Here is a 24,042-nt window from a genome sequence, read left to right as displayed (position 1 = left end):
CATTGATATTGAAATGCGTACAAGACACAGGAGAGTTTCGCACACACGATGCAAACGCGTCACCTCTCTTCACAGCTGTGGGAGTTGAACCACGGCAGGCTGAAGCAGCTGTCCGCTGTCGGCTGTTGGCCTTGCTATGTGGCATCTGTTACGGATATTTCTTCTCATGTGCCTTGACCTTCAAGCCTCTCTTGAAGAGAAATAAAAGGACCTGTTCTTCATTTCACTTCCTTGCCTTCCTTTCTTTTCTCCGTCTGTCTCAACAGAGATAAAAGCACACCAACACGCCTTTCAACCTACACCGTGATGGTGCTGGAGCCCTATCTGGCCCAAGAAAAACGTTTCTTAACTGAAAAAGGGGCGCTGCTCCTATTAAATATGTTGTTTTTGAATCAGGAAGCACCAACATCATGCCAGTTGTCCCAACCCGTGTAATGAAAGTCTCTGGTAAGGTCCTTACTAAAGATCTAGTAATGTAAAAATATATGTTCCTTCCTTTTTTTTAATGACACACAGTCAGTTACCTCGTTGTTTGGCTCTCAAATCGGTGAAAATGTGAGGTTTTTTGAGAGTGGTACCATTTTGGTTAAAAGGCGTAATAGAGATCTCAACACTCAGCTGATACTATACTCAAAGTGAAATCAATTACGCTAAAGAAAGCTGATCCCATCTCAAGTATTGCACTAATTCCACACAAAATGTACATTGTGTGCTTTTAAGTTAATTTTGCTAAAAGGAGTTTGACTTCTCAGTGCCAGAGGTTGTACATTATAAATTTTTCATAGTTGTAATTTGCATCCAAATGAATCCAAATATTTGGATTAAGTCACAAAAGGATTAATGTTGACTGTGATTTTAAATCTATACTGTACATCAGTGTTATACTAGTTGTCGCAGATTAATCTAGCAACTATAACATTTTGAGTCAGTTCTTCTAACAAGTGCCATGGTTTTTTTGAAGATTAAACCATCTACTGTATGGTCAAGTTTTTCCAGATTGGCATTAGAAGTGGAGCATGGGTAAAGGGGTTGAAGCCATTATGTTTTTCTGATGCTCACAACTTTCCCTAATCTGTGTTTCTTCCGTCTTCCCTAGCGTGTTCTCGCTGTATTTGCTGCCCTCTCAAATTTCTGGACAGATTTAGGCGACAGATGTTGCTCCATGTGTGTAAAAGCATGTGCATCTTCGCTTGGGACGGTGGGGTATATATGTGTCCTGGATATGCCCACAGGGTGAACGCCCTTCAGGAGAGACCGGAGGAGAATATTAATGAGTCCATTAGGACACACATACACATGCTGACCCCTCCTGTCCAAAAAGACAAAAGCAAAATCAAGGTTAAGTGCATGAATGTGAATGCCTGATGTGCATTTCAATGAAGTTGGAACAAACTTGAAATTCAAAACTATCTAACCAAAACAATTAAGCATGAGAACAGATTTTCCCCTTAGGCTGAAGTCACCATTAATAACTGAACATTAATAACTGAATGACAGTCAGAATTGAATAGTGAACACTTACAGTCCTACTTTTTCTTTCTAGAACCTTGCACACTAAATGCCTACATACTAGTAATACAGTTCTATATTTTACCTAATTGTATTGTATTTATTCTGTTTAATTTTACACACAGTGGAACCAAAAGGTATTTGGCCATTTAATCAATATTCCAAAATATCAATAAAATAACCCAAAAAGCATCACAATCATAATTATATACTTGCTACCATTTGGTATCCTGCTGTTATATATCAAAGTTACAATTATTATCTGATGCAATCTTTATACCATGATACCACTACAATAATTTTTTTGTTGTACATCTAGTATTTATATCAATCTTTAGAGTAAGTCAGACTCCTTGTAAGTGCAAACTAACCTGTCCAATACATATCTGATTATTTCCTCGTATATACTTAACAGTCAAGCAGAGTACAGCTGTATGATTTTGAGCACCTCCAAGAATATTGAGAGTATTTTAGAATCAGCATGAGTTTTTTGCATTTGTTTCTGGATTTAGAAGCCTACAGGTGTTCTACAAGTGATGACATTTTTAGCTTAAAAGCTAGCATACTTTCACAAAAAAATATATGTTATAACTATTAAATGTGGTAAAAGTCTGGGACTTTATTAATATTTTCATTATCTAGTCAGTTTTCCAAGGATTTGTACTGCTATCGCCAGTGTGATTATTCAGTTTTCTAACATACTAGCCTTTGCGTAGCCTAAATGAATTAACGAATAACGTGCCTATGGTAGCCATTTCTTTCTACACTATGTGATTAATACATATTTTAAACTATGACCCACAACATGTGCATCTTACTTCCCTTTAAGGTCTCAAGTTTAAATTATGTATGAATTATCTGCACAACTTTTATTGATCACCGATGGTAGTTAGCATAGAGAGCTCCTTAGGTTTCATTCAAAATAAACTTTTTTGACACACACTTTCATTAAGCGATGATTGGCCCGTCCTCGGCAAAAGCAATCTGAGAGTGGCAGTTAGACGACATCGCATGGCTCCTCCGAGACTTGTCTCATTGAGAGTTCCGGAATCCGCATCTGAAAACGAAGCCCTCATAACTCTCCTCGTTCTGTCGTTGTTTCTGTGGAGACAGCCTGACAAAAACGTCAACTCCCAATATCTTCCTCATAAAACTCTGCAGCTCTAATAGAGGGATGTAAATCAATTACGTCAGAATTCATTTAGAAAAGCCGAGCTAGATGGAACCCCTGGCGCCGGAGATTTGATCACAGAAGGCAAGCGTACACTGGCATCGACTCGCAGTTGATTCTAGATTTTGAAAGATTGTGCTTTAAGCCGATGTTGCTTGTTTTTGAACAATATGACATTCTTTTGGTGTGTGTGTGATGTTAGCCCAGCCTCATGCTTTCTCTTGATCATGTGTGTGTGTCTGTGTGTACAAAGGCTCTTTGTGCATATTGGGATGAATTGATGCTGATTGATTTCGACAGGGTCTGGAGGATAGGGGATTGTGTGTGTGTGTGTGTGTGTGTGTGTACGAGTTTGTGTGTTTTGACATCTGTGCTTGGTGTGGTGTGTGTTTGTAACATGGCTTTGAGTTGTTGTTTTTCCAGTGGTGGTTGGTCGTTCTTGGTATCTCTTGGTAACGTTCTCTCTCTCTCCCTGTTCCCCTCTCCTGCTCTTAAAGCAGGGCAAGAGATGGAGTTTTCTCCGTCTCAGTACCCAAAGCAGGGGCAGAGGGTGTCAAACTCATTTTTGTTTTTAGCTTGCCCCATATACCACAGCAATGAAGCAATCAAAATGTGTGTGTGAGACTAAGCTCTGTCATACTTGTCAGTGTGTGCACTTCATTGGACATGTTCCCTTTCTTGTAATGCCTTCATCTCAGAATGTGTGTGTGTTTTTAAACCATACTGTCAAGATGAAATTGCAGGAAAATGCCTCTTGAAGGCCTCTTTGAGCAAAATCTTTTGCGATACTCAAAAGGAAAATAGTTCATAAACATAAATGTAAAAATGAAAATCAATCAATCCTTTAGAGGTAGGGTAAAAGCATTTTACCATTGCCAATGTTGCCTAATGTACAAATGTGTTGAACGCTATGAGGCAAAGCATCAAACTATAACTTTGCATGCAAGTTAGGTTTAACAAACCCTGACTGTCATTAACGTGTTGAAACATAGTTGAGAAATGCAGACTAAATCATGTGATGTATTACTAGAAAATGAGGAGAGACTGATTTTATCATTATATATATTTAAAAACACAGTGTTGAAGGCCTATAGTAACATTCTTAGAATCGTTACACACATTAGATATTGCATACAAAATAAATAGTTTAGTAAAATCACCCTTTACATGCTAACTTTAGGGTTTGGGTTCGGCTGTATCTATGGTATGTCCCAATATAGCTTGATTTACATGTGTGTGCACTGTGCATCTGAAAACAGTCCCACACAAGAAGATAAGTCATCTGTGAAGTGTCACTTAAAGCATTTTCCACCATCTGGCCAAATGGTCCTTAGCACAGTAGCATTTCCAGTATTTTCAGTATGGTGAGATTACAAACCACTATATGGATGTATGTCTCAGCACGGTTAGCTAACCACACTCAGGACAGCAAAACCATGCTGATGGAACTGCTAGTAACTCATGACTGGTCATGTACATTCCAATTCTGTTTTATCAGCACCACAACGGAAAAAAGAAAGTGCAACCATGTCATTGAACCCAGATCAGTAAAGAACAGTGAAAACAGTAGTAACCAGTCAGCCGGTTTGAGAGTCAGGCCTGTCCTAAGGGAAAAGATTTGAAAACCCATTATAGCTTCTTAAGCTTGGTTAATTGGTAGCTTAGAGGAAGAGTCTTGATTGGCCATACCAAGAATTTTGGGTTAGGTTATGTTTGTCGAAATTGTGCATATGACCCTTTCCCATCCATTCTCTAATCTCTCCATTTCTCTTTCTAGAATGTATCTACACACTGTTGGGTTGAAACACGGTGCTTGTCTTTGTTTGAATGTTGAGTCACATTCAGACAAGGTGCTGTTGCCCAATTATTTGGCTGTTTAAAGCATTCATGCTCCATTGTTGAAGGCATCTGGAGGAGAGAAAAGAAGGCCGGGGTACAGTGATGTGTAGGTGCAGGTGTTTGTGGAGTGACGTAGGAGCTGGTATTGGCCAAAGGCCAAAAACAAACGTTGGCTCTTCTTGAAACAAGTGACCATGTGAGTAAACAGCCAGAACTGGGTATGGGAAGGTAGACAGGTTTGGAAGAGATCTCTGAAAGACAGAAACGAAGAAAGCAAGCCTCAAGAAGAGGTCGACTCAGCTGCTGATGTATTGACTCCTCAGAGCGGCCAAAGGAGCATCCCAGGTCTCTCCGAGTTACTCCCAGGAAGTAAGTTTTGGAGTGTTGGAGAGAGGGAGACAGCTTCTCTGATGGATGAACAGGGACAAAGGAAGGGAGGCAGTGATTGAGGGAAAGAGCAAGAGCATGAGTGACATATCGGGAGGATAGTGACTAAACCCGGCATGCCGCATTGCATAATTACATTTTCTGTTCAAAGAGTATCGGCAATCAATAATGTAATTCATAGAGAAGCCATAGCATACCCTCTCATTGGCATTCACTGCCATGCCCGAGCCACTATCCTGAAGAATTAGAGCAGCGAGGAGCAGAAGGCAGTTTGTCATTGAAACAAAAAGTCACCCATTGTTCATATCAGAATATACTTACCCAGCATGCTCGGAGAGAGAGAGGGGCCTTGTAAATTGCATTATGTTTTGAGTGATGGCTTTTAGGCAGTGTGTCCTTGTTACCGTAGTGTGGTCAGCACATCGGCAGGCTTGCGGAAACAACGTGGCCCATTTCTCGTTAACATCTTGCCATGGTTTTAGTCCTCTTAGTGCTTTCTTCAGCTATTCTCTTCCTTCCCTTCTAGTGACTCTTTTTTTGGGTCAGTCTAGATCTAAAATGGCAGTCACCCCCAAGTCCTGCCACAGTGCGTTTGAGAGTTTGGACGTAGACGACAGCTGTGAGGCTGATCTCACATCGTCTCTTCACCTTCCAGTGCATCCCCGACATCCCGCAGCCAGGAGCCGAGGGGTCGAGATCGCCTCTGATAAACTCACACAGAGGCCACAGGGTGCTGGGATGTGTGCCATCCTTCCTAACCCCTCCAGCCCGTGCTGCAAGTCGGAACAAATTCTCATTCAACCCAGACACATCTCTGGCATCCTTGGTGACCGAGAGGTTTGGGTTTTTAAGCTAATCTAAGCTCCCCAATCCTCTGGTGTTGTATTCTCACAGCTAAAATGAGCCTTAGAGCCCTAAGCAAGTAGGCGAAGGGGTCTGGAACTCTTGCTGGGTTGAGTCTAGATTAGTTTGGTCTACCGGTGGGACACAGCTGGTCTTGGTGTCTCTGACGGAGCGGTGGAACAGCTCACCGTCTCTGGCTGCCAGCGCCCTGTCCGCAGCATCTTTGACTCGGCACTTAGCGCTTTAGCCTTCCTCTCACCGGCCAATCAGGCCTTGTTTATTTATTTAGCCCCTCATACATGTTTAATGAGGGAGGGGGAAACTGATCCCAGAGCAGACAGGCTGTAAATACCGCTGTGTGGGGGGCTGTTTTTCTCTCTAATGGAGTGGTTTTTTTGAGCCAGATTGGTTTATACAGGATTTAATGACTTGCTTCAGCCAGAGATCGCAGGCTGGTGCGTTACTGTGTGAGGTTGTATCTCGTGATTTGTTTTTGTGCCTCATGTTGTGAGCTGTAGTTTGACCATCGTGATTTGTGTATGTTTGTTTATAGGGTCTCTATATGAAAATGGATTTTTCTTTTGGCAGATTTTGGATATGTAACCAAGTGTAACAAAGACTTATATTAATCAGCCAAAGGGGGATGGCTGTTTTGGGAAATAGGACATGAAATTATGAGCAGAAGATTTAGGAACGGGATCAGAAGGACAGATGCAGATTTACATTGTCCACATGACCATTTCAGCACATAATCTAAAACTATGTATCATTATTTTTCTGTTTCAGCATTGGCAGAAGGAAACAAAGCGGAGCATTATGACTGGCCAATCGGTGACAGGCACCGCAGAGCGGCCGAAGAGTCCTACTGGGCCTACTCAGGTGAGCAAAATACACTTGCACACACATAGAGACACTTCCGAAAGAGGAACATTTAAATTTCTCTCTTTCAAAAGCCATTGTGTTCTGCTACCACTAAAACACATGAACTGCCTCTGATAGACAGCTGGTCTTTCATCCAGGGCTGTCCACCTTACCCCCAGAGGCCTCGCCTTAGGGTCTCCCCTGGCTTTTGCTTTCATGAATGCTTTGCTGTTGAGAAAGTGACTCATGTTGTCCCTCTGAGCAATATTTGCAGAGGAATAGCATTAATCTTTAACTGTGCCACCAAGCCTGCGGCAACCAATGATATTTATTTTATTTATTTAAATGCTTCCCCTTTTCCCTGCCGTGGTTTTCTCTTGTTTGCCAGTGTGACGGGTGGCCCATTGCATAGATGTTGCCTACGACAAACACTCAGGTGCCTGCACTTCTGTGATCTTGTGGCCTTTATTGTACTTTATCCACCATTTAATGTCCCACTGAAGCATCTTTCAGAGGGGCATTTCTTTGTGGAGTGTCAATGCATTCAATGCCAGAGTAGTACTTTTCATATTAGGCATTATGTGTAGAATACAGTATGCTTATATACTCTATTCAGTTCTGTACTGAAAAGAGCTTGCAAAGATCGTAGCGTTAGAAGTCACAACCTCTGTGTGTGTGTGTGTGTGTGTGTGCATATATCAGCACATCAAAGATGCCTTCAGTCAAAGGATCTTGGTGTTTTAGTGTTTTTATACATCTATTTTCAAGTGATAATTACACAGTCTAACATTTGAATACTTCCTGCAGGCTGACATTTGTCATCATTCTCTAGTGTCCTTGTTGGGATGTCTATGTTGGCATTGTCTGTCAGTGAAACTAGCTTGCTAAGCTAATGTAAAATAGTTAAACTACAGTCAAGCCAGCTATGTAAAAGCTAGCTACTAAAAATTAGTAAGCGACACAAAAAAAAAAAAAAAACATTACAAATATGAACTATGTGTTTGTTTGTCTGACTAAAGGAAGATCTTGAAGATCATTGGCTTGTGTCATGTAGCCCAGCAATTCAGTCGTTGAAAGGGTTTCTTATGATATTCCCTTCTTGCTTAGTACTTAGTAACTCTAGGCTTATGTTAAAAGCTTTGCATTATTCCCATCAACCCCTGCTGTCCAGAGACAGGAGATGCTTTGTGCGCTTCGGTCAGGGGTTTGATGGGGTGGGTCACTGGGGCATCTGTGGCTGCTCCCACAGTTGCTGTGTAGTTTGCCCGCTGTGTAGTGAGTCATCTTTGACATCAACCTGTGCAGAGGAAGGGAGAGAGAGCATGCTATTTTTAGTCAGTCATGGATGGTAATGCAGCCAAGTCTGTCACAGGTAGAGGCAATTAGTACATGCTAATTAGCAAGTAAGTTTTAATCAGTAACCTGGTGAAAAGAAGAGAACATGATGCCACATTATGAGGAAACTAGATCATTCATAAATACACAACAATTAAAATTATTAGCCTACAAGAACCGACAACCCCCTACTGTGACATTGGAGTCAATGACGTGCCGCTCTATTTTTTCTTCTTTATCGATTAAAGGCAGGGTTCAAAGACATTTTTTGTTAAGATGGTTGAAAGTCTCTTCTCATTCTGATAACAATCACTAAGTTAAGTGGTCTAAATATATTTATATGTACAGTGAGGAAAATAAGTATTTGAACACCCTGCTATTTTGCAAGTTCTCCCACTTAGAAATCATGGAGGGGTCTGAAATTGTCATCGAGGTGCATGTCCACTGTGAGAGACATAATCTAAAAAAAATCCAGAAATCACAATGTATGATTTTTAACTATTTATTTGTATGATACAGCTGCAAATAAGTATTTGAACACCTGTCTATCAGCTAGAATTCTGACCCTCAAAGACCTGTTAGTCTGCCTTTAAAATGTCCACCTCCACTCCATTTATTATCCTAAATTAGATGCACCTGTTTGAGGTCGTTAGCTGCATAAAGACACCTGTCCACCCCATACAATCAGTAAGAATCCAACTACTAACATGGCCAAGACCAAAGAGCTGTCCAAAGACACTAGAGACAAAATTGTACACCTCCACAAGGCTGGAAAGGGCTACGGGAAATTGCCAAGCAGCTTGGTGAAAAAGGTCCACTGTTGGAGCAATCATTAGAAAATGGAAGAAGCTAAACATGACTGTCAATCTCCCTCGGACTGGGGCTCCATGCAAGATCTCACCTCGTGGGGTCTCAATGATCCTAAGAAAGGTGAGAAATCAGCCCAGAACTACACGGGAGGAGCTGGTCAATGACCTGAAAAGAGCTGGGACCACCGCTTCCAAGGTTACTGTTGGTAATACACTAAGACGTCATGGTTTGAAATCATGCATGGCACGGAAGGTTCCCCTGCTTAAACCAGCACATGTCCAGGCCCGACTTAAGTTTGCCAATGACCATTTGGATGATCCAGAGGAGTCATGGGAGAAAGTCATGTGGTCAGATGAGACCAAAATATAACTTTTGGTCATAATTCCACTAAACGTGTTTGGAGGAAGAAGAATGATGAGTACCATCCCAAGAACACCATCCCTACTGTGAAGCATGGGGTGGTAGCATCATGCTTTGGGGTGTTTTTCTGCACATGGGACAGGGCGACTGCACTGTATTAAGGAGAGGATGACCGGGGCCATGTATTGCGAGATTTTGGGGAACAACCTCCTTCCCTCAGTTAGAGCATTGAAGATGGGTCGAGGCTGGGTCTTCCAACATGACAATGACCAAGCACACAGCCAGGATAACCAAGGAGTGGCTCTGTAAGAAGCATATCAAGGTTCTGGCGTGGCCTAGCCAGTCTCCAGACCTAAACCCAATAGAGAATCTTTGAGGGAGCTCAAACTCCGTGTTTCTCAGCGACAGGCCAGAAACCTGACTGATCTAGAGAAGATCTGTGTGGAGGAGGGCCAAAATCCCTCCTGCAGTGTGTGCAAACCTGGTGAAAACTACAGGAAACGCTTTGACCTCTGTAATTGCAAACAAAGGCTACTGTACCAAATATTAACATTGATTTTCTCAGGTGTTCAAATACTTATTTGCAGCTGTATCATACAAATAAATAGTTAAAAATCATACATTGTGATTTCTGGATTTTTTTTTAGATTGTGTCTCTCACAGTGGACATGCACCTACGATGACAATTTCAGACCCCTCCATGATTTCTAAGTGGGAGAACTTGCAAAATAGCAGGGTGTTCAAATACTTATTTTCCTCACTGTATTTATATTGTCTGTGGAAGGCATAGGAGTATAAAATGTTTGTCCAGTCTGATTGTTCGATCTGTTTTGGAGGAGGTGTGGCTTTGGAGAGTCATTTGCAAGGATGGTGGGATCTTATGCTTTCAAAGCTAGCTTGCTATTGCTAGCCTTTCAGAAATCACCTACCCTATATTTAATTTATTCAAAAATGTATTAAAGAGCAATTCACATGTATAGTAACTTGGATACACCTCTTCAGTGATGAGCATGTTTCATAGTTCTGGATTAAAATTCATTTTAGGGAAAGATTAAAAAAAGACCCTATGATTATGTCAAGGTCAGTGAATCTGAATAGGTCATGAATAGGTCATGTAAGTAAAACATTTAGGAAAATAATGATAAATATGTGTATACAAATGTGTATACCAACATTTGATCTTTAAACATTTTTCTTTATCATAGACACTCATCAAGCATTTAGTTCAGGTCAGTGTTCTCAGGAAACCAAAATTACTGCAGTCAATACCAACATTTAGCACTCGAGAGTTATTCAGAAAGCCCTTGGTTACTGGATTTAGCCAGTACTTTAGATACTCTATAAATACCAGTATATCTCTATTTTTTCAAATCGACTTTTCATATCGGCATTTTTGAAATCCCTAGTTCAGACGATCTTACAAATCCCTGTTTTGCTAATGGCAATGTTTTTTTATAAACACAAATCAATACAACTGTAGACATTGATTCACAGTCAGTGTGTGTTCCTGAGTCAAATCTGCCTTCGGGTTTCTTACGCACATCAAGGGTCCTAGAGTATGCTAAGCCTCTAAAACTGTGATTGCATGGCAAGATATCATAAAGCACATGTTTACACACACCCGTGTGTATTTATATCTCCACATGTGTTTTCTGGTGGTTATGCATTCATGTTTTCATGCATGTACTGCACTGAATTCATCTGGTTCCTGAACACCTATCGTTTCTTGTGAGCAGAATGCTGTTGACGAGCACAGATGACTTTGTCCTGCAGGCAGATTTAATGAACTCGGCAGATGATCCTCACTCTGAGAGCGGCTCGCCATCCTGTCAAGTGGCTTTACTCTGTTTGCGCCTTGCAAAGCTGCCATGCTTGTACCCTCCGGTTAGCCATCATTCTTAGCTTGCCCAGTTACAAAGCCCTTACCGTTTTTGCATCAAGCTCCATTATCAGTTTATTTATTGCTCTCTAAAGAGCCCTGGAAATTATGCTTGATCAAACAAAACCCCTAACAACGTGTCTTATGACTTCTCTGGGCTACTTACGGCCCACTGGGCCAAATTTAGCTTGGGCAGTTTACACTTTAATATCGTTAGTTATTCACATATTTCAATGTGGAATTAGTGAAATATTCCAAGGCACATATTCTGCAGTGTTATTGTAGTCCAGTGGACATTCTTTGTGGATGTGGTTTAGGAAAGGGTTTTCATTGTTTGTCTAGCATCTACATCAAACATAGTGAAAGTCATCATATTTCTTGAAAATTATGTAATTTAGCTAGTTTTTATTGATTATACGTTGCCAAACACTCTTGCGGTGAAGTATTATTTAATAGTCTCACCGTCAACAATAGCCTCATAATATGCTGTTAAACATACCCACAAACCGGCAGATTCAAATTTATTTGATGCGCAAATAGCACAGCGTTGAGCGATGTTGAAAGTCCAAAAACCACGCAAGTGCCGTTTCGAGATACATTATGCATAGTAATTTAAAGCACTGAAGCAGTTGCATATTGGCAGTGAGGCACTATTATCTTTAAAGCATCTAAATTGAAAAGCCTCTCACAAAAATGTGATAGAATTGGACTGTAAACACAACATGCATTTCTGAATGATTAATGAATGTAGAGAAGCTGCTCTCTGGCTAAGCACAGTATCAAAAACCTTGAAACAAGCTCGATATCTACTTCCAGCAACCATCAGGCATCCAAATGCCACACCCCGAAATACATTTTCTATATGACCGTTCTTGACAGACACTTATCAACTCCATAACGCAGGACTGCGGAAGCGTTATGATCACTGCATGCAAACCTCAGCCTATTCAGTGGATATTAATTTGAAATCCTTTGTGTTCTCGGCAGCGCTTCCATTAATAGGTTTTAATTTAAAGGACGGAAAATACTGCTTCTTTCTTTTCATGACAACCCACATAAGGTAATTTCATCCCCAGATGCCACCTTTGAATGATCAGCTCACAGCCACTGTAAAGCTCTATAGAAAGCGGTTTGAAGATGGAATTTGATAAGTTGCCTTTGCTGTGCCACTTCTGATTGTTAAAAAGCCATCACTTGGTAAATGCTTTCACGTCTCATGATTTGCTTGCATTAGTGGAGTCCATACATTTTTCATTTCAACTGAACAATAAAATGACTCTTAAAGGCACAGTGTGTTCATCACCCTCATGTTGTTTATAAGCTGTATGCAATTCTCTGTTCTAATAAACACAAAAAATATTTTTGATAAAATGACTTTTTTGTCTATTCAATGAAAGTCAGTGGGATATAATTGTATTATCGACTAAAACCTTGAATAGACCTTCAAATTATCCTCTCTTTTCATATATCAGCCGTAGTCAAACCTCCATCTGAACGACTGTTTGTTAACAGGCACAAGCATCTTGTGAGTATCCCAGATCTTCTGTTCACCTCTCCGCAGGCCTTCATCATCATCATCTACCCCCTTCCTATCATTCTCTATTAACTCTGTGCTCAAGGCTGCCAGCTTTTGTTTAGCGAAGTTGGCAACCTGGACACAGATGTTGACCCGCTCCAGATGTTGTGCAGAGCACAGCAGGTCGACCCTCATGTTTGGTATTTACACTTAATCAGACAGACTAAGTACTTCCTGTGGGGTGTGTGTGTCTGTGTGAATCCAAAATGCAACTAGTACTGTTATGTAAGAATTTTAAAGGTGTTCTGTGTTATTCCCTGTATGGAAATATTACTGTTAAAGACATGAATTAGCATTAGCTTAGCATACATGTCATTCCATAATGGTGGTGGCCATGTTGAGATCACATGGCCAGCCAAAACCTATAGTCTCAGCTAAAACCTACTGTTTGAAATTAAATTAATCATGTGTGGCCAATATGTCAGTAAATAGGGTAGGTCTGGTTTACAAATGGAAAATTAGTTTGTGATGCCTTCTCCACACCAGTAGGTGGCAGAATGAAGTCCAAAACAGCACAACATAAAAGATGCATCCAAAATCGCATACTATCTTAGTAGGTGCTACATTTTATTGAGATCTTACATTGCGACTATTGTTATAGGATATTCTTTGTAGTATATTCGTGTGTTGTATGAATGAAATCCAGACATACATGTACATCATCTGCCATGGTGTCATTGTTGCTTCGTTGTTGTGTTGCTTAACTGCCATTCACAAATCCTCTCCTGTGGCCTCATGGGATAGTAAAGTGTTTGTCAGATGCACACTTCAGAAATTTTGAGGAAGTAGTATGTCATCTGTTTAGTTTTCTTTTACATACTGTGAATTCTGTCACCTACTGTTTAGTAGGAAAGTATATTTGGATACAGGAATTCAACTTCTTAATTTTTCAAATTTAAATCTGAGGAATTCTGAATGTTTTGATTTGTTATTGAGTAGAAACCGATTGTTTGTCATCTTACAACTGATTTCCAATCGGTCCACGTCTCTAGATTCTCTGCTAACTGGTGCGAAATAACTAAATGTAAATATAGACTTCTGAAAACCTAATCAATTGTTTTCCCGCTCTTTTTTTTTTTTGACATCAGTGAACTTTCTTCTCTGACAGCTTTTGTGCTTTGAGACTGCGCTGTAGTAAATGGGGTGCTGCGTTAACTTTTGTCATTATTTGAGTTATTTTGACAAGGGTATTTTTCATCAGTTAGACCGCTAATTAGACGACGACAGACGCATTGATGAGATAGATAGATGCGGAGGGAAGTATTCATAATGCCCCCCTTTTCCCTCTTCTTAAAGCGGGTAATTATGGCCGGGTCTGTGGGCCGGGGGAGCTGGCAGACCCCACTACAGCTGGATGTGCTCTGAGCTAGCCAGACCAGGGCCGTACCTGACTGAGCATGCTAATGAGAAACGCTCACCCCTCTCTCTCGATTGCTCCCTCATTTCTATTTTAATTCTCTGTTTTTGCTTCAACAAGAAGCAAAATCTCAGAAATATGTTACATTTTTGAGTTTCTTGCTCTCATTCAACCGTGGTCGTTCTGTCATGTTAGGCTATGCATGCTAACTTTAGCTTGTTTCCTTGTCAACGTTTCTTTCTCTCCCTTTCTTTTTAATTACGCCTCTTGTCCTTCTGAAAAAAGAAGCAAGTTAACTTGCTTATTATAAATATTTTTCTCTTTTATAAGATCTTGTTTTAAAAACAAGATCTTATAAAAAAATGAATATAGACACAATTTCTGAGCTTCTTCTTACTCTCATTCAACTGTGCTAAATCCTTGTGCTATGTTAACAATAGCTTTTGTGTGCACGTGTCTGTGTGTAGTTTCTTTCTCTCAGGGTGAATCATACGCTGCGTTCAAACATCTGATAAATGTCTTTAAAAGTCAGTTTTACATGTACTCTAAATAATAAGCATCTTAAATACAGTTTCTAAATGTCTATTTAACATCTGTCAGGAAATGGACAACTGCTGAACTTCAAGGAAATAAAAACGGAATAGGCCGTTGTTTTATAAAATGACTCGCTAACTGTTTATTTTGTTACATTTTTATAAAGAGATTCCAGTAGTGCATGCAAAGGCTATAGAATGTGTGAGATGAGTTGGAGGGGTGATATGATTTTATATGAATCAATACCCAGCTTTGGTTTGAATGTGCTGATCTGTTGAATCTGGCAACAGTGAGTAACATGAGGTCCATTATGAGATCTGCTTTAATAAAATGAGCCTGCAGTGCGTACTGGAGAGTCCATCACAGGCCTGCACTATCACTGCCTCACGTCACTCGATGGACCTGCTGTTATTGTGCAATTTACTGCACAGCCAATAACAGTCTGTAATGGATTATGACATGGTGCCGTTTGAGTTATCCTCCCATTGTAGAACCCTGACCCAGAGGCACATTTCATCTGAGCTACGTCCCAAGGTGCACTGTATGTGTGTGTGTGTTGGAGGCAAGTAAGCGATTCAGATGAAGCAGTCAGGTCAAACTGTGAGCAATGTTTGCTCATGGGATGCTGGATCAGGGTTGCCTTTAAATCTCATCACGGGCCTGAAATCTACTCTTCCACAGAGGTACACTACGGTTCAAAATTTTGGGGACAGTATTAAAAAAAGAAAAAAATCAGCAAGGACACATTAATTAAACGCATTAAATTAAATGTTACAAAAGGTTTCTATTTCAAATAAATTATGTTCTCTGACACTTTCTATGCTTTAAAGAATCCTGAAAAAATGCATCATGGTTTCAACAAAAATATTAAACAGCACAACTGTTTTTAACATAGCAGCAAGTCCGCATATTAGAATGGCTTTTGAAGGATCATGTGACACTGAAGTCTGGAGTAATGTTGCTGAAAATTCAGCTTTACATCAGAGCAATGAATTTAATTTTTAAAATATAAGTAGAAAACTGTTATTTTAAATAGTAATAGTATTTCACAACATTACTGTTTTGCGGTGTTTAAATTAAAATAAATACAGCCTTGGTACGCATAAGAGACTTAATATCCTAATGATTTTTGGCATGAAAGAAAAACCGATAATTTTGACCCACATGATGTATTTTTGGCTATTGCTACAAATATACCCGTGCGACTTAAGACTGATTTTGTGGTCCAGGGTCACATATTAGCTACCCAAATTATTTCTGGTTTAATTTCACAGACATTTATAAGTAACTCTATCACCCCCTTGAGGATGGAGGATTGTTACGGACAAAGGAACATGAGGTATGTTTCTGGCCTTATGGCAAAAAAAAAAAAAAGAAAATCTGTTACTCACTCACTGATTTGTTTAACTGCTTGGCAACTCATTTGTTTATTCAGGTTGTTTTACAATCCCCATTTCTTCCATCTCTTCCACCATTGTCTTTCATTATGAATCCACGTCTGGGTTTTAAAGGCCAGCTCTGTGTGTTTGGAAGTACAGAGTGGCTGATATATCCAGAATGTAAATATCAAAGCCTCCTCCTTCACCACACACACACACACACACACACACCTGACTGCTGAAACACACCGACATGTTGCTGTTTCCGTCAGTGCTAGGCAAACAGACCCAGGGCTGTGTTAGTATTCAGGAGAGAGCAGAAAGAGGGATCGAGAGAGGGAGAGAGAAGGAGAGCGGTGAAGGGGAAATGTTGCAGTATTTACAGAGCTAAGGCTCATCTCTTGTGGCCTGTGCATGACTTCAGCCTGGTGAGGACGTCATATTAGCCAAGCTATTTGAGTTTCATTTATTAAATCTACATAGTTAAACAAATGAGCATGTTTCTACAAAAAAAAAAAAAAACATGCTGTTGGGTTTTGATAATGTGAGATCATCTCCTGGCTTTATGAGGTCTTTTACCATTTATAATCTTGTCTTGGCATGATGCAACAAATTTCAAAGTAGGAGTATATTCCCATCCTCACTGAAAGCAGAAAGTATGCGCTAAGCAACAGTCACAGCCAATCAGGTGATCTTTGATGTTTATATTATAGTTTTCTTTAATACTTTATTCTGATTGGTCAGTTGCAACATTCTGTTGTTAAAACTTGTATTTTTTTAATTGTATGCCTCATAACTCCACTGCCTTTTCTCATGTAAAATTATTTTTAAAAAGCTTAATAATTCATACTGTTTATTGTATTTATTCACTCATTTTAACCATGTATTATTCAATGTAATAATTATAATAATTTAGCATGATCATTATTATTATTATTGTTGTTGTTGTTATTATATAATTAACATAAAACAAGTGCTTTATTTAAAAAAAAAAAAAATACAATGGTGTGTTTTAATTTTTCATGTGATTAAAAAATGTTTAACATCAACATATGACATTTCAACATTTCATAACATTTAAATAAAAATTACTGAAGCTGGTGTTGTAACCCTGACAAAATATACCAAATTTCACTTTTTTGTGATAATTTATGTAATAATTTTAATTTAATTTAATATGATCAGATTCAGCTATTTTTAATACCAAACAACATTCAACAACATTTATTTGAAATAGAAACATTGTAATGTTTTTACTGTCACTTTTGGTAAATTTAAGACATTCTTGCTAAATAAAACTGCAACAAGAAAAATTAACAAACTTTAATGTAGGTAATTACTATGATTAAACAGATGTGGCTGACAGCTGTTGATTGCTTTAATTTATTTCGACACGCTTAATGGCTTTGGAATTAAATAAAACCACAAAACACAGAATTTGAAGAAATGAAAATGGAACACAGGGAATTTGGGGGAATAAAAAATCATAGAAATATTTCTCTTATAGTTATCAGGATATCAAGCATTAGTATTCCAGGAGTGATTCCTCTAGTCGTCCACTGCAACGGTAATTCAGAGGATTCTCTCTAGCGATTCAACATCACCATTTTTGTTTTCTAAGTTTCAAGAACATAACTTAACTTCCAAAGGAATGGAATTCAGTTCAAGCTAGAGGAACATTTACGAGGAAAAACGAAGGTGTTAAGTGTATTTAGCGTGGGCGAGTTATACTGTTAGACGGCAGTAGTTTAATGACTCCAAGACGGAAACAAAGATGAATAAGCGGGAGGAAGAAAAGGACCAATGAAAAAGAGCTAAAAATAGAGGGAGGGAAAGAGAACAAGATTGCTCTCAGAATTTATCAGAAGCCCGCACGCTGCCTCTTTAGCTGAGGATTAAGGAGTCGACTTTAATGAGAGTAACGGCTCTCACGAGTGTTTGTTGGAGAGGTGTGTGTCCCTCATTGAATACTGAATGGACCAGCATGTTTGTCCCTGAGCTGCTGTGTGTGTCGCGAGGATGAACATTATTCTCGCCTACTATAAAACAAGCAAAAGGATTAGCTGGAATTGATTAAAGTTTATTTAAAGCATGAGTACAAGTGGCAATATTTCATAAGTGTTTGTGTGATATGACTACACAGTGAAGCACACGTGTCAGCCGTGTCAGATTCTGTATTCGGTATTCAGATCGTGTGTTTACTGGATATTTTACATGTTAATTGTAAATTATTTTACTATTTTACAATATATATATATATATATATATATATATATATATATATATATATATACCTGTGCTGGCAAAATGAGTCACAATGAGCAAATTTGTATCACCTAACAACATTGCATTGTTTCCTCCACTTCCTTTCTTAATATTAATTGCTATATTAATAATCACAAAACACAAAACCATTTTTATTTTATCTCTGTAATTAAAAACAAGAACAGATGCAAAAAACAGCAGTACAAAAAGAAAAAAAAATAGAGCATTACTTTTTTTCATTTTACATCTTAACAAGCATTCAAGTAAGAAAAAACAAATAATCAAATGTGTGTTCATTGCAAATAAATTGATTATTAAAAGCAGTTCAATTAATCGCAGTGACCTTAACATTAATGAGACAGATGGCCTATATATTAAAACCTACTGTAATGCACACAGATCTAATATAATGTTACACATCCAATGTTTTTCCCCAGCAGTTCCCTAAATGTTCACTTAAGACATAAGTGAATTTTATCTTCACTTATGTTTTAGTTTGCATGAATAGCCTACTTAAATACTGTAATTCTGTGTATATGTGTATATTTATGGGGATTGCACGCTTGCGGAAGCGTCTTTCTCAGCACGAGAAGCGAGCAGAGAAAAGGTACTCCTCTCAGAAAATGTACAAATAAAGATAATTTTAGATGGTTAAGTACTATTTGGAGCATTGGGATTGCTAGACAAGGACTTAATTAACTAATTTTTGAGAAAACCTGAAATTCGACCAAACTCGACATTTTGCACTTTTTTTTTTTCGCCTGTAACTCAAAATTAGCCCATGCGCATTCCGACTCATTTTGCAAGCACGGTCACACACACACACACACACATATAATTACATATTAGTGTATGTTTGCATCCCCATGAACGTTGTGTGATGAAGCACACCACCGTCCTGCGTCCCTGAGGTCATGATGTTGTTGTTTAGATGAACAGCACTCATGAGACTCTGTAAGTGTGTGTATTTGCACATATCCATTATTCACCAGCAGGCTCTGTGCATGTACAGTCATCTCTTCAGGGCATTATGGGTGCTCAGGGTTCCCCACAAGATGGCCCTTGAAGAATGTTCTTGGGAGTTCTCGGCAGAATCCTGTGATGAATTGCGTTTGTAGCCACACGTGAGGACTTTTTGATCGTCCTTGTCCACTAAAGAGCACTAACAGAGGCCCGCGCCGTGTGCGCTGCCATCCCCTGCTGCCCCTCTTAATTTCATTGGCTTTGGTTCTGTAGAAACATGCAGTATCTCAATCGTGGAGGTCTGGTCCTTCTGTTGAGAGATGCATGAGGAGAGAGAGAAAGATAAAACCAGAATTTGGTGAACGGCTTGAAGGCATTTGACACCAGGGCCATGTGGAAAATGAGCTCAGGCTGGGAGAGGTAATGACTCACAGAAGACAAGAGCTTGTTTCTGTTCTCCATGCCCTCCTGGACACACACACACACACACACACACACACAGAGAGAGAGAGAGAGCTCGATTCTCTCACTGGATCTGTAACGCCGCCCTGACATATCTTAATTCTAACTGTGGAGTGGAGAACCACTAGTCAGAGACTTGAACCTGGGTGTTTTTCAACTATATCTTTCTCTTTGTTATATAAAGATCAAATTAAAATGATCTTGGAAACCTATTGTTACTTTTGGGAAAAAAATTAAAAATAAATAAAATAATAATAATAATTATTATTATTATAACAAAAATTGCATTGATATTTAACCCATGCCACATAACCAGATCTTCAATCTTAAACTATAAAAAATCCATTACATATGAATTAATACATGTTTAAAATGGTAAACTACTGTAAAAATGTATAAACTGCTGTTCAAAATTTTGGGTGGGATTAAGATCTTTAAATATTTTGAAAGCAGTGTCCTATACCCACCAAGGCTGAATTCATTTAAGAAAAAATAGAGTAAAAAACAGTAATATTGTGATATATCATTATTATTATTATTATTTAAAATAACTGGTTTCTATTTTAATATGATTGAAAAGATTATTTGTTTCTCTGATGGCAAAGCTGAATTTTCAGCATCATTACCTCAGTCTTCACTGTCACATGATCCTTCAGAAATATTTCTAATATGCTGAAATGGTGCTCAAGCAACATTGTTATTATTATTATTATTATACATGTAAATGTAACTTTTCATATATATATATATATATATATATATATATAGTTTGTGTGTGTGTGTTTCTATTCATTTTTCTGTAAATGTTTGTTTATCCAAGGTAACAGCAGTGTCAGTGAAGTGCTTGAGATGAAATATTAGATGTGAAGTGTGAAGAAAACCAGAAAAAAGACTACTTTCTACTTTTATTATGTATGATTTCAAGCTGTAATTTTGTCAGATAATGCAACAAGTGTGAAAATATTAGTGTGTGTATGGGATACAGAAAATGGTAGCTGTGAAATGAGCCTTAGCAAGAAAAAGAGTAAGCCATTTCCTTCCGAAATGATATTTTTCAGCACGTGTTCAGAAGTTCTCTCCGATCCAGCCAACGTTTCAGCTAGCATGAGAGCCAAATAATAACGCAACAAACTGACTGGAGGCAGGAACATCTTTACTTAGATTTGGCACCAGCTCTTGCACCTCACCATGCTGGCATAAAAAAGTAATGGTTTTGGAAAATTGGCTAAGAAAATGAGAAATCGTGTGTCTCATGTAAGACTCTCTCAGCTGCTGTCCGGATGTGAGAAAGAGAATGGCTGCGTTCACATTCATGTCATTTTCATTTGAAATGAAACATTACCTTTCGGTTCAGCTCTGCCTTTTTTTCCTGAATCTTGTGACCGATTCCTCTGAGTAATGCAATTGGAAAATGCAGCAGACAGTTTCTAGGTACATACAAAGTCGAGCAGTTGAGGTTACATCCAGATGTGTTTAAGGACAAGGAGATATCTGTACTGTACAAGCAAGGACAAGTGCCAGTGGCAGCATTAAAGGATTTCGCAGAGATGCACGCAAACTCTCATTCATCCACGGCTGACATTCGACTGTGGCTATTTTCTCTGGGAGACGAGTGATACGCTGCCTTATTAATTGCCCTTGAAATATTAAAAAGGCTCCATCACGCATGAAATATTAATTCGTTTTTCGCTGAGATCATCGTGGCTAAATATTTCCTTGTATTGTTGTACATCAGAGCTGAGGGATGTGGAGTGAGAAGGAAATGACAGCGCGGTAAACAGAGTGATAAAGACCCTCCTCAGCATTCCTCTGTTACGCCATCCATCCATCTCGCTGCGTCTCTCTCTCGCTTGCTCGCTCTCTCTGCTTCTTCTGAGCGTTATAAATCTAAATGGTTGATGAATTCATGCAAAACTTTGTGTGTGTTTAAAAAATCCAATATTTGAGGCTTTGAGGTTGGCGAGTAATTGCTTCTCTGCAACTGGAGAAAGATTTCCTGAAGATTTCAGAACAAGAACTTTTTTGCTAATGCATGGGTAAACACAGTCCGTAGATCTCCAAAATTAACACTTCTATTAAAACGCATCTATTAATATTGATTAGAGAAAGGATATGGTAGTGTTATGAAATGTTGACCTCAAAAACTGGTTTACTTACAGCAAATAATGATATGATCCTTGTTTTCTGAATTATTCTTCAGTGCAAATTATTTATTTAATTAAATAATAGACATTAAAATATAATGGAAAGATTCTTCCGTGCATGTTGTTCATTTATTTAATATATATATATATATATATATATATATATATATATATATATATATATATATATATATATATATATATAACCAAATTATAATAAAAATAATATATAATAATTAACACTTGTTTTGTGAATGCTTCATCACTATGTATATATATATATATATATATATATATAGACACACACTGTGTGTGTGTGTGTGTGTGTGTGTGTGTGTGTGTGTGTGTGTGTGTGTGTGAGAGAGATTACATTTTGGGAGACCTATTGCTTTAAATATGTATTAATTATTTTAAATAATAAAATACAAATTAAATAAATATAAGGTCATGAAATATAAAGTAAATAAAAATATTCAATAAATTACATATTAAATAATTAAAATAAAAATATATAAAATAAATGGTAACACTTTACAATAAGGTTCATTAGTTAAACATTAATTAATGTATTAACTAACATGAACTAACCATGAGCAATACATTTGTTACTGTATTTAATAATCTTCGCTAACGTTAGTTAATAAAAATACAGATGTTCATTGTTAGTTCAAGTTAGTTCACAGTGCATTACCTAATGTTAACAAGATTTTAATAATGTATTATTAAATGTTGAAATTAACATTAACAAAGATTAATAAACGCTGTATAAGTGCAGTTCATTATTAGTTCATGGTAACTAATGTAGTTAACTAATGAACCTTATTGTAAAGTGTTACCAAATAAATGAAAGAAGTGGTGTATTTATGTGTTTGTTGTGTGTTTGTGTTCTATATAAGTCTTAGGGATTGTTTTGCATTTTTTATTATTATAAGTACAATGGCTTTAAAAAAAAAAAAAGTTATGTTTGTTCAAGCCTGTAACCCTAAGTATGAGCAGTAATAATGATAAATCATATCTTAGTAAACACTGCTAATAATAATGCTTTTTTTAGATAATTGAAAATCTCCGGTGTAGTATTGCATGCTAACAGGGTTTTCAATGTCTTTGTCGGAACGCCATTCGGAATAGGCCACAAGGCTTCTACGATGACTGATAAAATGTCCTTTCCGCAGCCCCACTGGAATCTGATAAAACTCTTAAAATCTATTTTCGGTAGCAATTATTGTGTCTTGTGTGGCTGCCCTGTAGTCTCCTCCATGTATGTGTGTGTGTGTGTGTGTGTTTGTAGGTAGGGAATTTAATAGTTCCACAGAGGAGCTAAGCAGTGCTATCATCAAGGAGAACACCGCAGCTCGACGCCTGTGCACAATGCCCTTGATTTCTTCGCCAGTGTCTGTGTGAGTGAATGAGTTTCGGAGAATAACAGGGTGAACGTGTGAACCGCACTCCATTATTTTAATTGAAACATATTTCAGCGCCTTTGGTGCTTGTTTGCCCTCTTGTTTGCAGGGTCTGTCTTTAGCTTCACTCCACCTATCTCCTCACTTCTCCTCCTTTCAGACGAGTAGTGCAAAGTTAATGTCCTTGTATTTTATTATGATTCAAAGGTGCAGTGGCCTTACATTGTTAGTACAGTAGCTTTTCTTTAAAGAATTAAAATGCCTAAACAGATGGATGTTTTGAATACCACTTTTTAACAGTTGTAAAGATTTCTCTCTCTCTCTGTGTGTGTGTGTGTGTGTGTGTGTGTGTGTGTGTGTGTGTGTGTGTGTGCGTGAGTGTGTGTGTGTGTGTCAAAACGGTTAGTGCAAATGCTCTAACGTGGCACTCTGGTGCTCATGTGGGAAACAAAGGTTTGAATCCCACCTGCATCATGTCTTGATCCGATTATGCCTCTTTCATCCCAGTAATTTTTATCAAATCGATTAGATAGAAGTTTTTTTTTTTTAAAAAGGCCTGAAGATGTTTACCCAATAGGATCTGGGCCAACACTATGTTGCTGTCTGGGCCAGAATAGGGCCAGCTATGGTCATACAGGTATGGTCCCACATAGCAATTTTTCTCTGGCCCAGCTCCGGCCCACACAATCAGCTTTTGCTTGGCCCACATACCGCAATGACTTACGGTCCTAGTGTGTACCAAGTCTGGATTCCAGACAAGGGCCACACATGGGCCAGAACTGGCCCAAGTCTCAGCCAAGTTAATTACCCATAACTGGCCCTGAATTGGGCCAGTTATGGCCCATGTGTGGCCCTTGTCTGGAATCCAGACTTGGTACACACTAGGACCGTAAGTCATTGCGGTATGTGGGCCAAGCAAAAGCTGATTGTGTGGGCCGGAGCTGGGCCAGAGAAAAATTGCTATGTGG

At 38.5% G+C, this 24,042-nt stretch overlaps 1 protein-coding gene across 4 annotated transcripts in view; it reads left to right on the top strand.

Moving 5' to 3' along the window:
• Positions 1–24,042, top strand: part of ptprga (protein tyrosine phosphatase receptor type Ga) — a 251,466-nt gene that overhangs the window by 58,526 nt on the left and 168,898 nt on the right. For all 4 annotated transcript variants that reach the window (XM_058790918.1, XM_058790916.1, XM_058790915.1 and 1 more), the window contains exon 2: positions 6,536–6,628. In XM_058790918.1, coding sequence (XP_058646901.1) covers positions 6,536–6,628 — 93 coding nt within the window. The remainder of the gene's footprint in view (positions 1–6,535; positions 6,629–24,042) is intronic.

Source organism: Onychostoma macrolepis, chromosome 11, assembly GCF_012432095.1.
Source record: "Onychostoma macrolepis isolate SWU-2019 chromosome 11, ASM1243209v1, whole genome shotgun sequence".
In the NCBI taxonomy this organism is placed as follows: Eukaryota; Metazoa; Chordata; class Actinopteri; order Cypriniformes; family Cyprinidae; genus Onychostoma; species Onychostoma macrolepis.
The sequence above is the reverse complement of the archived record's forward strand: the minus strand, read 5'-3'. Positions and strand labels throughout refer to the sequence as shown.